Genomic DNA, 15283 nt, shown 5'->3' on the forward strand with positions numbered 1-15283 from the left:
CTAGTCAGAATTATAATTATGTTCTGCCCATTTTCCTTCTCTAGTAAACAAGTATTTTAATATTAACATTTTAGATATTTAAGTTTTTAAAGAAAGAGAAAAACTGAAAGAAAAGTATTTTAAAAGTTAAAGTTTAACCTTAAAAACTTCTTCCTTGTTGAATTTTCTGATGTCTTGAAAAATTTGGCTGTCTGTCTCTGGGGTGTACACAAGACAGACTCTGTTGATTTTGCTGATCCAAACTTCAAGTGGTATTTGTGGGGAGATTCTGCATCAATGCACAGGACATCTTCCAAGTCATTATCTTTTTCACTCTCTGAAGAATACTCCAAAATTTCTGTAGAACTTTGCTGAAAAAATTTAAGAGAAATGCAATTAAATATGGAGTGTTTTATCCAAATCCAAATTTATACATGCACGTCATTTGATTCCCTTATAATTACATTTGTTAAAACAGGTTTTCAAATATAGTATCTGTAGATTAAACTTATCTTATGTCAAAAAAAAAAAATTGAAACATAGGATTGATTAGGAGGCAAGAAACCAAGGCAAAGATAGAAGATGATAAAAAGGTATAAAGCAATCATTATCTCACAGAGCCCACTGAGGTCAGTACAAATATTTCAATCTTCTTTCAGCCACAAAAAGACAAGTGCCACACAAATAGGTGGTCTCTCAAACTGAACAAGTAACCCTAAAGGCTGACGTTAACAGCCACTGTAATCTTAAACTCATTAGGAAAAATATTTTTTGCCTGCTCTGTGGCGTAGTAGGCTAAGCCTCCATCTGCAGTGATAGCATCCCATATGGGTAACAGTTCATGTCCTATTCCTCTTCTAATCCAGCTCTCTGCATGTGGCCTGGGAAAGCAGAAGAGGATGGCCCATATGCTTGGGCCCCTTCATCCATGTGGGAGACCCAGAGGAAGCTCCTGGCTCTTGGCTTCAGATCAACCCAACTCCATTTGTACATTTGGTGAGTGAACCAGCAGATGGAAGACCTTTCTCTCTGTCTCTCCCTCTCTGTGTCTGTAACTCTCTCAAATAAATAAATAAAAACACCTTAAAAAAAGATGAAAACTTGATCTTTCTAGCACAATAGCAATATAATATTTTACAGAGACTAGTTGGAAATTGCAGCAGTTATTATTTAATAGTGAGTCATGGTCGCGTTTTCCTAACATGTCCTAAATGGTTCCTTTTGTCTCCTACTTAAATTTCTGAAAATACACATTTTTTGAGAAGTAGATTATAAAACAAGAATTCAAGCCACCTGGTCAATACAGTAGAGGAGAATCAAAACCTTCTTTCTGATATTTTCTTTTATTTTTTTTCCTTTGAGAACAAGTTTTATTATTAAGTCTCATAATACAACTCTTTTAGGACAGAGGTCCTGCATAGGAAGTTAGCACACAGTGACTTCTATTGTTTCTTTGACAATTAACACTCTTATGTATGATGTCAGTGATCACCCAAGGCTCCTGACAAGAGCTGCCTAGGCTATGGGAAGCCTTTTGAATCCACAGACTCCTTAAATATTTTGACAAAGCCATAGGCAAAGTGGAAGCTCTCTCCTCCCTTCTGAGGAAAGTATATTCTTTGGTGGGCACTTTTTTTCACTGGGGTCTCACCAACAGAGGTCCTTAAGGGTTGATGAAGCTCACTGTGTTAATGAAGTTTAGGGCCAATGGTAAGTTTGCAACTGACCTTCAAGTGAGCCCAGAGAATACCTCTGATTATTCAAGAGAAGCCTTCTTATTTGTGTTCTATGGATTATTATAATTGGCACTTTAAACATTTTTATTTTTATTTAACAGGTAGAGGGGCAGACAGAGACAATCTTCCATCTGCTGGTTCATTCCTCAAATGCCCACAACAGCCAGGGCTGGGCCAGGCTAGAGCCAGGAGCCTAGAATTCTATCTGAGTCTCCCACTTGGTTGGCAGGGGCCCAAGCACTTGAGCCACCACCTGATGCCTCCCAGGTTGTGCCTTTAGCAGGGAGACAGATGGAAATGGAGCTCAGACACAGGTGTCAGATACAGGTACCTGCTGCACCATGGCATTGGACCTGAACACTTCACTTAACTTTGTGGAGCCACATTTTCTTTCTCTATAGAACAAACCCTCATAAGAATGTTGTAAGTATTAAGTGAGCGAGGGCTTCAGCAAGTGTTGTGTAGCGGGCTAAGGTGCTACTTGTGACACTAGCATCTCATATGGGCAGTCGAATGAGCAGCCAGTTTGAGTCCCAGATTCTCCATTTCCAATCCAGCTCACCACCCATGGGCCTGGGAAAGCAGTGCAAGATAGCTCAAGTGCTTGGTCTCCCACCGCCTGTGTGGAGGACACAGACGAAGCTCCCGGCTCCTGGCTTCAGCCTGGCACAGTCAAGGCTGCCATGGCCATCTAGGTAGTGAACCAGCAGACAGAAGATCTCTCTCTCCCTGTTTCTTTCACTTGGTTACTATGCCTTTGAAATTAAAAAAAAAAAAATACATACATAAACCCATCTTTAAAAAAAAATAGAGAAAGGCTGGAATAGCATAGCAGGTAGGATGCCCCTGCAATGCTGATGTCCCTTATGGGTGCCAGTTCCAGTCCTGGCTTCTCTACTACTTCTTCCAGTCCTGGCTGCTCTACTACTTCTTCTTCTTCTTCTTCTTCTTCTTCTTTTTTTTTTTTTGTGTGTGTGTGTCTTTTCCCAAAGAAACTTTTTATTTAATGAATGCAAACTTCACGCATTTCATAAGTACAACTTGAGGAATACAGTGATTCTTCCCACTATCTTTGGTCTCCCACCCAGTCTCACCCCTACTCCTACCCTTCCTCCTCTTCCCTCTCTCATTCTCAGTCCAATTCTCCACAAAGATCCATTTTCAATTCACTTATACACAGAAGACCAACCCTATACTAAGTACAGAGTTCAAACATTTGCACAGGAAAAAAAAATTGTTGCTGAACAATCGAGACAAGGGCTTTCAAGTCATTGCCTCTTGAAATTAATTGCATTTCATTTAGGAAAACACTTAATTAACATTAAAGAAGCATACAAGATGGGGCCAACACCGTGGCTCACTTGGTTAATCCTCCGCCTGCGGCGCCAGCATCCCAAATAGGCACTGGGTTCTAGTCCCGGTTGCTCCTCTTCCAGTCCAGCTCTCTGCTGTGGTCCGAGAGGGCAATGGAGGATGGCCCAAGTGCTTGGGCCCCTGCACCTGCACTGGAGACCAGGAGGAAGCACCTGGCACATCTTTTGTGAGCACTCAGACATAACTATAACTTATGAGACACAAGAATATCCCCCACTTAATACATAAAAAGAAAGTATGTCCTTGAGAATGAGTTTTATCATTAATTAAGGAAGCATCTAAGAAAACAGGCAATGGAGTTGGACACTGAGGCATAACTAAAACCTATGTGACATAAGAATATCCTCTACTTAATACATTAAAATGAAATAAATCTTTAAGAACAAATTTTACTGTTAACTCTATAATACAACTCTTTGAGGACAGAAGTTGTATTAGCACATAGTGACGCCTGTTGTTAATTCAACAATTAACACTCTTATGCACTATGTCAGTGATCACCCGAGGCTCTTGGCATGAGCTGCCTAGGCTATGGAAGCCTTTTGAATCCACAAATTCCAACACTATTTAGTCAAGGCCATAAGCAATATAGAAGTTCTCTCCTCCTTTCACAGAAAAGTACCTCCTTTGATGACCATTTCTTTCCACTGGGATCTCACCCATGGAGGTCCTTCATGTAGGACATTTTTTACTACAGTGTTTGTGGGATTTTCATCCAGACCAGAATGCCTTAATGGCTGATTCTGAGGTGAAAGTGCTACTTAAAGCAACTCTCACTCTATGAGTCAGCTATGTTGACTGCTTCCTATGTTGGAGCATTCACTGCTTTTTAATTCTATCTATTATTATTACTTAATCCTATTTATATGATTACTTTAACACTTAATCATATCCATATGATGCTTTAACACTTAAGATGGTATTTTTATCACCCAGTGTAAGGGGATTTGGGGTTCCATGGAAGTTTTTAAACTGTACCCTTATAAGTAAGTCCATAGTAATGTATGCAGAACTATACAGCTTTACAAACTTCACACACTTCATAATTACAATGTTAGGAACATGGTGATTGTTCCCACTGTGCCTGTCCTCCCACACATACTCCCACCCCTCTTCCTCCTCCACCTCTTATTTGCACACTTATTTTTTACTAAGATCTATTTTCAATTGACTTTATATACATGTGATTAACTCTATTTTAAGTAAAGAGTTCAACAAACAGTATTATAAAACAAAACATTCCTCAACAGTCAAGACAAGGGTTGCACAAGTCATTAATTCTCAAAGTGTCTATTTAACTTCTACAGACTGCCTTTTAGGTGCTCTATTAGTTATCACAGGTCAGGGAGAACATATGGGATTTCTTCCTTTGGGACTGGCTTATTTCACGAAGTATGATGTTTTCCAGATTCATTGATTTTGTTGCAAATGACCAGATTTCATTTTTTAGTGCTGTATAGCATTCCATGGTGTAAATATGCCATAATTTCTTTATCCAGTCATAAGTTGATGGGCATATGGGTTGATCCTATGTCTTAGCTATTGTGAATTGAGCTGCAATGAACATGGGGTGCAGAAAACTGCTTCATATAAAGATTTAATTTCCCTGGGGTAAAGTCCCAAGAGTGGGATGGCTGGGTCATATGGTAGGCTCTAATTCAGATTTTGCAGCTATCTCTACACTGTCTTCCAGTGTGGCTTTACCAGTTTACATTCCAGTTAATAGTGGATTAAGGTTCTTTTTTCTCAACATCCTCACTAGCATTTGTATGTTCAGTTCTGTATGAAAGCCATTATAACTGAGGTGAGGTGAAACCTCATTGTGGTTTTGATTTCCATTTCCCTAATGGCTAGTGATACTGAGTATTATTCATGTGTCTAATGGCCATGTGGAATTCCATTTTTGAAAATGTCTCTTTCAGTCCTTGGCCCACTTCTTAATGGGTTGTTTTGTTGTTGTGGAGTTCCTTGATCTCCTTACATATTCTGGTTATTAATCCTTTATCAGTTGCATGGTTTGCAAATAACTTTTCCCATTCTGTCAGTTGCCTTTTCACTTTGCTGAGTGTTTCTTTTGCAGTACAGAAGATTCTCAATTTGACATAATCCAATTTATAATTTTGGCTTTGATTACCTGTGCCACTGGGGCCTTTTCCAAGAACTCTTTGCCTGTGCCAATGTCTTGCAGGGTTTCCCCAATGTTCTCTAATAATTTGATGGTATTGGGTCATAGATTTAGGTATTTAATCCATTTTGAGTGTATTTTTGTGTAAGGTGTAAGGTAGGAGTCTTGCTTCATACTTCTGCATGTGGAAATCCTGTTTCCCCAGCACCATTTGTTGAAGAGACTGTCCTTGCTCCAGGGATTGGTTTTGTCTCCTTTGCCAAATATAAGTTGTTTGTAGATGCTTGGATTGATTTCTGGTGTTTCTGATCTGTTCCATTAGTCTATCCATCTGTTTTTGTATCAGTACCATGATGTTTTGATTATAACTGCCCTGTAGTATGTCTTGAAATCTGGTGTTATGATGCTTCTGGCTTTGGTTTTTGTTGTATAAGACTGCTTTAATTATATGGGATCTCCTGTGTTTCCATATGCATTTCAACATCATTTTTTCTATTTCTGAGGGGAATAACCTTAGTATTGTGATTGGTATTGCACTGAATGTGTAAGCTGCTTTGAGAAGTATGGACATTTTGATGACTGATTCTTCCAAACCATGAACATGGAAGATTTTTCCATTTTTTCGTATCTTCTATTTCTTTCTTTAATGTTGAGTACTTCTCATCATAGAGATATTTGACATCCTTGGTTCAATTTATCACAAGGTATTTGACTTTTTTTTTTTAATAGCTATTGTGAATAGGGTTGATCTAAGAAGTTCGTTGTTGACTTTGGCATTATCTGAGTTTACAGAGGTTGTTACTTTTTGTGTACTTATTTTATATCCTGCTGCTTTAACAAAGTCTTCTATGCATTCCAATAGTCTCTTAGTGGAGTTTTAGGGTCCCCTTTATATAGAATCATGTCATCTGAAAGCAAGGAAGTGTGATTTCCTCTTTCCAAATTTGATATATATATATATATATATATATATTTTTTTTTTTTTTTGACAGGAGGAGTGGATAGTGAGAGAGACAGAGAGAAAGGTCTTCCTTTTTGCCATTGGTTCACCCTCCAATGGCCATTGCGGCCAGCGCATCATGCTGATCCGAAGCCAGGAGCCAGGTGCTTCGCCTGGTCTCCCATGCGGGTGCAGGGCCCAAGCACTTGGGCCATCCTCCACTGCCTTCCCGGGCCATAGCAGAGAGCTGGCCTGGAAGAGGGGCAACCAGGATAGAATCCGGCGCCCCAACTGGGACTAGAACCCGGTGTGCCGGCGCTGCAAGGCGGAGGATTAGCCTGTTAAGCCACGGCGCCAGCCCCAAATTTGATTCTTGTGTAATGGCTCTGGTTAAAACTTCCAGGCCTATATTTTACAGCAATGGTGAGAATGGGCATCCTTGTCTAGTTCCAGGTCTCAGTGGGAATGCTTCCAACTTTTCCCCATTCAATGCAGGGCCTTTACATGTCTTTGATATGCTTTTAACTTGTTCCTTTTATAGATCTGTTTTTGCAAAAACTATAACGTCTCTTTTTAACAGTGTCTGCTTAACTGGTTACTCTGCCATTTCTAGAGTTAGGTCCTGTAAGCTCTTTTGACTCTGTTAAATAGTTCTGAGTTATGTGATGATTTCGTGTGCTAACTCTTATGTTCAAGGTTTTTATTTCTGGTTTATTTGACAACAAGAGACCTAAAGTTCATGTTCTGCCAAGGTAATCTATTGTGTACTCTACTGTCTCTGTTAAGTTTAGATGACGAGTGTACAGACATATGGCTGGTCCTGTAAAAAGTCTCCCCATAAAATGGCCTTTTAAGTAATTGGTTGGTCCTTATGCCCCGCCCCAGTAATCCTGCCGTCTTGTGTTTTAAAAGGCTTTGCTATGCATGCAATAAATGAGTTCTTGCTTACTTGACTTGACTCCCCACTGTGTCTGACTGTCCCTGGGATTGTGGGGCTGGGGAATGGGCGAGCAGCGCACTTACCTTTCTTCAGACCCAGTCCATCCTCATTTGGGTGCAATTCAACACCATGGGTTTTTCACAAACTGCCTTGATTGTGTTGAGGAATGATCCTTCTAAACCCAATTTGCTGAAGGTTGTCATTCTGAAAGGGTATTGTATTTTATCAAATACTTTTTCTGCATCTATTGAGATAATCATATGTTTATTATTCTGCAATTTGTTAATGTGATGTATCACATTGATTTGCCAATGTTGAACCATCCCTGCATACCAGGAATAAATCCCACTTGGTCCAGGTAAATTACCTTTCTGATGTGTTGTGGATTTGATTAGCTAGAATTTTGTTGAGGATTTTTGCTTCTATGTTCATCAGGGAAATTGGTCCATAGATCTCTTTCTCTGTTGCATCTTTTTTCAGCTTTAGGAATTAAGGTGATGCTAGCTTCACAGAAAGAATTTGGGAGGATTCTCTCCCTTTCAATTTCCTTGAATAATTTGAGAAGAATTAGAGTTAGTTCTTCTTTAAATGTCTGGTAGAACTCAGCAGTGAAGCCATCCAGTCCCAGGCTTTTCTTTTTGGGAGGATTTTTATTACTGATACAAATTCCACCTTGGTCATGGGTCTGTTTAGGTTCTCTATGTCTTCTTGACTCAATTTTGGTGGGTTTTATGTGTCTAAGAACCTATCCATTGCTTTCAGATTTCCTGGTTTGTTGGCAGTTAGTATTTTGTAGTAATTTGTGAAGATTTTTTTAAATTTCCATGATGTTTGCAGTTACATCTACTTTTTCAGCTCTAATTTCATTAATTTGGTCTTTTCTCTCTCTTTTTATGGTTCATTGGGCCAATGGTATGCAATTTTGTTTATTTTTTTGGAAAACCAGTTATTTGTTTCACTGATCTTTTGTATTTTTAATCAAATTTCTTTACACCTTCTCTAATTTAACACTCCTGTTTTCTTGCTGATTTTCTGTCTGCTTTATCATTTTCTTGCTGAAAATGCAGTATTGAAGTCCCCATTACTATTGTATTGGAGTCTATTTCTCCCTTTAGATCCCTTAACACTTCTTTAAATGGCCTGGTTCCCTGTAATTAGGTGTACATATGTTTATAATAGTTACATCTTCCTGCTGAATTGATCCCTTAATTAACTGTGACTTTCTTTGTCTCTTTTAACAGTTTTTGTGTTAAAGTCTATTTTATTTATTTTTGTCTGATATTAGGATGGCTACACCAGCTCTTTTTTGGTTTCTGTTGGCATGAAATATCTTTTTTTATCCTTTCACTTTCAGTCTCTGTGCATCTTTCTTGGTGAGATGTATTCCTTGTAGGCAGCAAACTAATGGGTTTTGTTTTTTAATCCATTCAGCCAGTCTGTGTCTTTTAACTGGAGAGTTGAGGCCATTTACATCCAAGGTGACTATTGATAAGCAATGACTTTGCCCTGCCATTTTTCCATAAATATTCCTATTTTTTACTTTGGATTTCTTTTGTACTTTTACTGGGAGATTCCTTGCCTTTACCTTCTTTCTTAGTGATAACCATGTTTCTGTGTTTCTGTATGCAGCACATCATTAAGCATCTGGCTGGAAGAGTGATGGCAAATTCTTTCAGTTTCCGTTTGTAATGGAAGGTATTTATTTCACCTTTATTCATAAATGAGACCTTTGCAGGGTACAGTATTCTGGGTTGGCAGTTTTTTTCTCTTAAGACTTGGAATATATCTCACCATTCTCTCCTAGCCTGGAGGGTTTTTGATGAGAAGTCTGCTATGAGTCTAATTGGAGATCCTCTGAAAGTAATCTTGTGTTTCTCACATGCACATTTTAGAATCTATTATTTATGTTTTACTGTGGAGTGTTTGGTTACAATGTGTCCTGGTGAAGATCTTTTCTTGTCATATCTATTAGGAGTTCTATGTGCTTTCCTGCACTTGGATGTCCCTTTCTTTCTTCAAATTAAGGAATTTTTTTCTGTTATTATTTCACCAAAAAAAGCCTTCTAATCCTTTCTTTCCACACTTTCAGGAACTCCTAGAACCCGTACATTGGGTCATTCAATGGTGTCCTATAGATTCCTAACAGAGTTTTTTAGTTTTCTAATTTCTTCTTATTTTTGGTCTAACTGTATAACTTCCTGCGATTTGTCTTCTAAGTCAGATAATTCTTTCTTCTGCTTCACCAATTCTGTTGTTAAGGCTTTCAACTGCATTTATTTGTTATACTGAATTCTTCATATCCAAGATTTCATTTTCATTTCTCTTTAAGATCTCAATTTTGTAGGAGAAATTTTCTTTCATATCATATACAGATTTCATAAGATCGTATATTTGCCTCTGATTATTTCTAAGTAATCTTATGGTTAATTTTCTGAATTCCATTTCTGGCATTTCTTCAGTCTCTTCATCTTCATAATCCAGTACTGAAGTGTTGTATTCTTTTGGGTACATCACATTGTATTCCTTATTCTTGTTTCTTGAATTGGTATGTTTATTATTCAGCATTTGTTGGTTTCTTCTTTGTTTTTTCACTGTGGTAGTTTTTGTCTTTGGATTATGCCTGTGTGGATTAGCGAAGTATCTACTTTTTCAGTGAATAACTAGAGATGTGTAGTTTGTATGTCCAGTGAGCTCTGTTCTGTGCTCTGGTTTGAAGGGAGTTTCCAAAATGAACCCAGGTTGGGCATGGTAAATCAATCAGTTTCTCTCTCTCTCCCTCCTTCCCTCTCTCCTTCCCTCTTTTATCATCAGAGGGGAGGTTTGTCTGGCATAGACTCAGCTCACCTCCTCTACTCAAAGGAGACCAGTGCCTGTTCACTAGCCCCAGTGGGTATAATATTTGTCTGTGCTGCCACAAGAACCACACAAAGCATCTATGCAGTCCTAGGGCTAAGCACAGATTCCACAGTGATGTCCCTCACCAGGAAACCAGAGAGCCCTGAGCATGTGGAACCTCCCACAGTGACTGCCCAAAGTCCAAGCCATACCCTGAGCCCTCCCACGCAGCCTCAGTGTTTTCACAGACCCAGCACACAAGCCTTCCACAGTCACAAGCACCCAGCTCCCTGTCAGTTCTCCCCGCCATACTCAGGAGACTCTGTTTGGCTGGTTGCTGGGTGCAGATATGAGCTAGCACAGCTGTCAACATACATCCAAAATGGGGGCCCCTTTCTATCAGCTTGTTACAGGATGCTATTGCAGGGTGATTGGGAGACAGAAACATGGTTCCCTGTTTTTGTTGTTGTTGTTGTTGTTGTTTTTTTTTTTTTTTCCTCTTCTAGTTCAGCAGGTACACTATCCCCTCAGGGCCCTAAGCCAGATTCATTCCAGGCTCTTCCTGCAGCTTTATCACCAGGGGTTTGGGCCTGCTGCAGATTGATCTCACCTTACTCTCCGAAACTGGTGCAGAGGCTCTTGTTGCTGGAGTCCTAAGTTTTGCATCTCCACACTCTCTATGTAGTCCACAGTGCCCCTTTAATTTGCATGCAATTTCCTTTGCTGCTTTCTCCCCAACTCTTCTCTGTGACTCACTCTCTCCACTTTTTTTAAACTATCATCTCAAAATTAGAGCAGTAAGCTCCCTTCCTACTCCAACACCTTAATCCAATCTCCTGATATTTTCTGTCTGCCTTGATATACACTAAAGCTCTGGTGCATGACAGGACCATTACTAGGTTATACAATGCAGCCCCAGGTTATTCCAGCACCAGCAACAATTTCTCCTCCAATATTTAATTTTCCAGTGTGTTAGTATATCCATATAGTTTATTATCTACACTAAATTACAAATTTAACATATATATACCATATATTCGCTTAAATGGGTCTTTTTGTCCCAGTCAATTCACAACGTGCAGGACCCCATCAACCTAGACAGATCAGCATTGCCATCACTGTGGCAGGCACATGGATGGAAACAATGAAAGAGAAAGGATAGCTACTGTTCATGCACACAGGTGTGCCCGTGTGCAGTGGTAATGGGGGTAGCTCTAGGGTTTCTTTTATTTGCTCATCTACATAAAACAAAAGGCTGATTACGTTTGGCCTTTTCTGTGGATTATATAGTTAAATTCTCTTTAAGAGTCTTTCAAAATACACCATCCATCCCTCCAACTCTTAAAAAAAATCTGCTTGGGTGGTCACATGCTGACTGATACATTTCAAATGAGAAAAAGTAAGCTGATTACCCATTAATAATAGCCACTGGGGCATATGTTTTCCACACAAGATAGCTTCTATGTAAATATGGAAAATGAGCCACAAAAAGCACCTAAACAGTTCAGACTGAAAATGAAACTCGTCAACACTGAGAACTCTTCATCTGATTTGAGAACTCCATATTTAGATCATTTTGCTACAAGATGTCATTTCTTTAAGATAAAGCTTTGCATTCCATCTTAGAGCAAGGTCTCTCACCCCTGGCACCATTGCCATTTTCGGTTGGACAACATGCTGAGGCCATCCTGTGCACTGTAGGATGTCCAGCATTGTCCAGAGCCTATACCTACTGGATGACAATAGCACCTGTCCTTCCAGTTACGTGAACCAAAAATGTCTCCAGGGAAGGATGCCTGAGTCCCATATTGTAATGCCTGATTTTGACTTCTGGCTCCAGCTCTTGATTTCAGATTCCTGCAGTGTGGACTCTGGGAGGCAGCAGTGATGGCCCAAGAAGTTTCATCCTACCACCCCATGGGAGACCTGGATTGAGTTCACAGCTCCTGGCTTAGGGCTGCCTCCCACAATCCGCCTACCCTTGTTAAGCATTTGGGAAGTGAAACAGCAACTGAAAGATCTCTCTGTATCTGTTTCTCCTTGTCTCTCTTTTGCCTCTTTAATTAATTAATTAAAAATGTCTCTAGGCTAATCCTCTGCCAGCGGCACCGGCACCCTGGGTTCTAGCCCCGGTTGGGGCACCAGATTCTGTCCCAGTTGCACCTCTTCCAGTCCAGCTCTCTGCTGTGGCCCAGCAGTGCAGTGGAGGATGGCCCAGGTCCTTGGGCCTGCACCCAAGGAGCACCTGGCTCCTGGCTTCGGATCGGCGCAGAGCACCGGCTGCAACGCGCCGGCCACAGCAGCCGTTTGAGGGGGTGAACCAATGGAAAAAGGAAGACCTTTCTCTCTGTCTCTCTCTCTTTCACTGTGTAACTACGCCTGTCTAAAAAAAAAAAAAGTCTCTAAACATTGCCAAATGTCCCTTAGGGGACAAGATCATCCTTGCAGTTGAGAACAACTCTCCCAGAAATAAGTCAACAAATAACCAACCACAGGGCCCTGTGCTAAAAACACATACAAACGTGAAAAGAATTCATGCTGCTTCACGGGGATGGTGGAAGCTTCACCCAAACAGTTATAAAACATGTGGCAGAAGTCATGTACTAGACGTATTGCTGGGCCTCCAAGGAGGACCCGAAACAGAAACAATAAGACCATTTGGGACAAAGGGATAGAGGAGCTAAGAGAACACCATCAGGAAAGCTTTGCTTCCCAGGATCTACCTGAAGCTGAATGCTAAATGTGAGTTAATCAGGCAGAGAGGAGAGGAAATACATATCATGAAGAAGGGACAGGAGGACCAAGAATCTGAGGTCAGGGAAAACACAGAAGTGGCAAGAGATAAGGCTGCAGTGGGGCCATGCAGATCACAGCAGGGCATCTGCCTTCCTTCTGAGGCAGTGAGGTCCACTGGAAGCTTTAAACAGGGGCTAACAACATCAGATGTTAATGTGGGATGATCATGCCAACAACATTCTGTAGAACAGAAAGTGAAATGGGAGAGGAAAGGGACTCCGGCCAGCATGCAGGGAAAGCAGCTAGCTAAAAGGTTCTTCCACTGTCAGGGTAACACATGAAAAGGGTCTGAGTGATAACAGGAATAGAGAGACAGAATTGATAGAAAAAGAGAAAAAAGATGCAACAACACTTGAGGACTCAGATGTTAGGGATGAAAGTGAACATGGAGTCAAAGCAGACCTCAGGCATCTAGTATGAGCAACCAGTCATCTGAGGTGTGTGCACCCAGAAAGGGAATTCAGGAGACACATCTGAAAAGGCAGTCACAATTATGGAACTTGATTTTGATGAACTAAGGTTGCAATGCCTGGGGAAAACCTGGGGTGAAATTAACATCAATAGGCCATGGCTCTGCAGGTTTAGAATGTTAAGAGTGATGTAGAATGGAACTACAGCTTCAAGAATCATGAGGCCAGAAACAGAAACAGTTGTGATGGCATGAGTTAGAGAAGACTGTCCATGAATAGCATGTAGAAAGCAAAAAGAGAAGGTCCAGGCTGGGATCTTGGTAAGATTATCAACATTTAAGCTATTTGTAGGTAAGAAGAGACAGGCAAGTGCTTTGGATATGACAAAGGAGATTGACCAAAGTCAGAGGACCTTGGGAACAATGTTTTGAAGAATAAAGGAAAACAGAAGACCTGACTATTCTTTTAGGAAGCTTTCATCTGATACTTTATTTTATTTCACAAATATAAAGGATAGCATAAAATGACACATGGACTCAGCTATGCACAACTGGCATGATAATCTTGGAGTAAAATCATGAGAACCACAAAATCCAAATGAATTTCCTCAGTGAAGAATTTAAGAGCAGTAAGATTAGTAAGATTTAGTAGCAGCTTAGATAGCACTTTGGAATTTCTTGGCATCAATGCATGTCAATCAATATTAGGCATTTTTGGCTTAAGCTATCAAATCTTTAATGAAAACTAGCTGACGAATAAGAAAATATTGACCACTTATTATCTACATGCTATCTTACCTGCTACAGTTAACACAAAGAAAATTTCAAATCCATCCTTGTACTTACATGTTTAATTTAAAAACTGAAAACATTAAAAACTAAACATACAAAGTGGTTCACAAGACAATTTCATATGCAGATGTAGCAAAGAAGACAGAAGATCACATGGAGTAATTTTAGCCAATAAAGTATTTACTAAGAGACTTTACTTTTATGTGGTCTTAGTCTGGGCCCTACTCCATATTAGCAGGCTACTTTAGGGATCTTAGTGATGTTCCCATTTACCAATTGGTGATGCAGTAAAACCCAATATGTTGGGCATTTAGTAAATGCTAGCTGTTCTTTCTAGCCCCAATAGTAATCTATACACACATCTAGGTTTTTAATTTTCTATTTTAAAACTGTACATTTATTCTGTAAAGATTTGTCTTCTTGATTTGCAAGAGGATTTCTACATAAAGGTCAAAGGCACATAACAAATAATTACTCTAGAATATTTTTGAATGACATAGTTGAAATTTCCTTTATCTCTCTTCCTATGCCTACCTCCTGGATTAGGCTTTCATTAATATCCTGTGTATGTCACTGTATACTCATACACATGTATAACACTATTTTGCAAGAACAGGACATATTAGTTTTCATTTCTACATAGTATTCCAGAGTCGGAATATACCATTTTTTTATTTATCTATTTCACTATTGCTAGATTCTTAAGATTTTGCATTATTTCACATTGCAGTACTACTGCACCACACATGTATTTGTTTCACTGGGCATGCACATGGCAGATTCTCTGTGATGTACATCAACTCAGGGGATTACTGGATAGTCCATTCTCATCTTTACCCATAACTGTGAGATCACTCTGTGGAGCCACTGTACTGATAGACCTACTAGCAGTGTTTGAAATCTGTAATGCAGCATCAGTTTATATATTTTTATAAACCAAAGTGTTATCTATCTGTTGAGTGTAAAACAGTATTTCTCTAATATGTCTCTGATGATTCATATGGCTGAGCATCTGTGCACTTGTTTACTGGCCCTTCATATTTTCTCTTCAGTGAAGGGCCTGTTCATATGCTTCACTCATTTCTCTAGTAAGAGACACAATGAATCTCTTTTATTACCTGGATGTGTGTTGTTAAAATAAAAAAGGCAGTCAGAAAATTGTTTTTTGAACTTAAAGTCACAGAGGATAAACTCAACACACAACACTGACATATTTTCTAGGACCTTAAGAAAATTCTTTTACCCAGAGACTTTTTTAACCAGTTATTCCTGATAGATTAACTAATGATAAACAGTGACCCAAGGTTATGTGGGTAAAATTTTTCTTCCTTGGAAATTTTGTTCTTAACCAAATTAT

The 15283-nt window shown here is 39.6% G+C and overlaps 1 protein-coding gene across 5 annotated transcripts in view; it reads right to left on the reverse strand.

Annotated features, from left to right (window-relative positions):
- The window catches only part of SPIDR (scaffold protein involved in DNA repair), a 455986-nt gene that overhangs the window by 309238 nt on the left and 131465 nt on the right, over nucleotides 1–15283 (reverse strand). For 4 of the 5 annotated variants that reach the window (XM_062188525.1, XM_062188523.1, XM_062188521.1 and 1 more), the window contains one exon: nucleotides 139–350. Coding sequence is in view for 2 of the 5 variants with exons in the window: in XM_062188521.1 (XP_062044505.1) it covers nucleotides 139–350 (212 nt within the window). In the remaining 3 variants the exon portion in view is untranslated. Of the gene's footprint in view, nucleotides 1–138; nucleotides 351–3076; nucleotides 3146–15283 lie in introns of those variants that run through there. The other variant, XM_062188524.1, reaches the window with a different exon arrangement.

Source organism: Lepus europaeus, chromosome 4, assembly GCF_033115175.1.
Source record: "Lepus europaeus isolate LE1 chromosome 4, mLepTim1.pri, whole genome shotgun sequence".
Classification (NCBI taxonomy): Eukaryota; Metazoa; Chordata; class Mammalia; order Lagomorpha; family Leporidae; genus Lepus; species Lepus europaeus.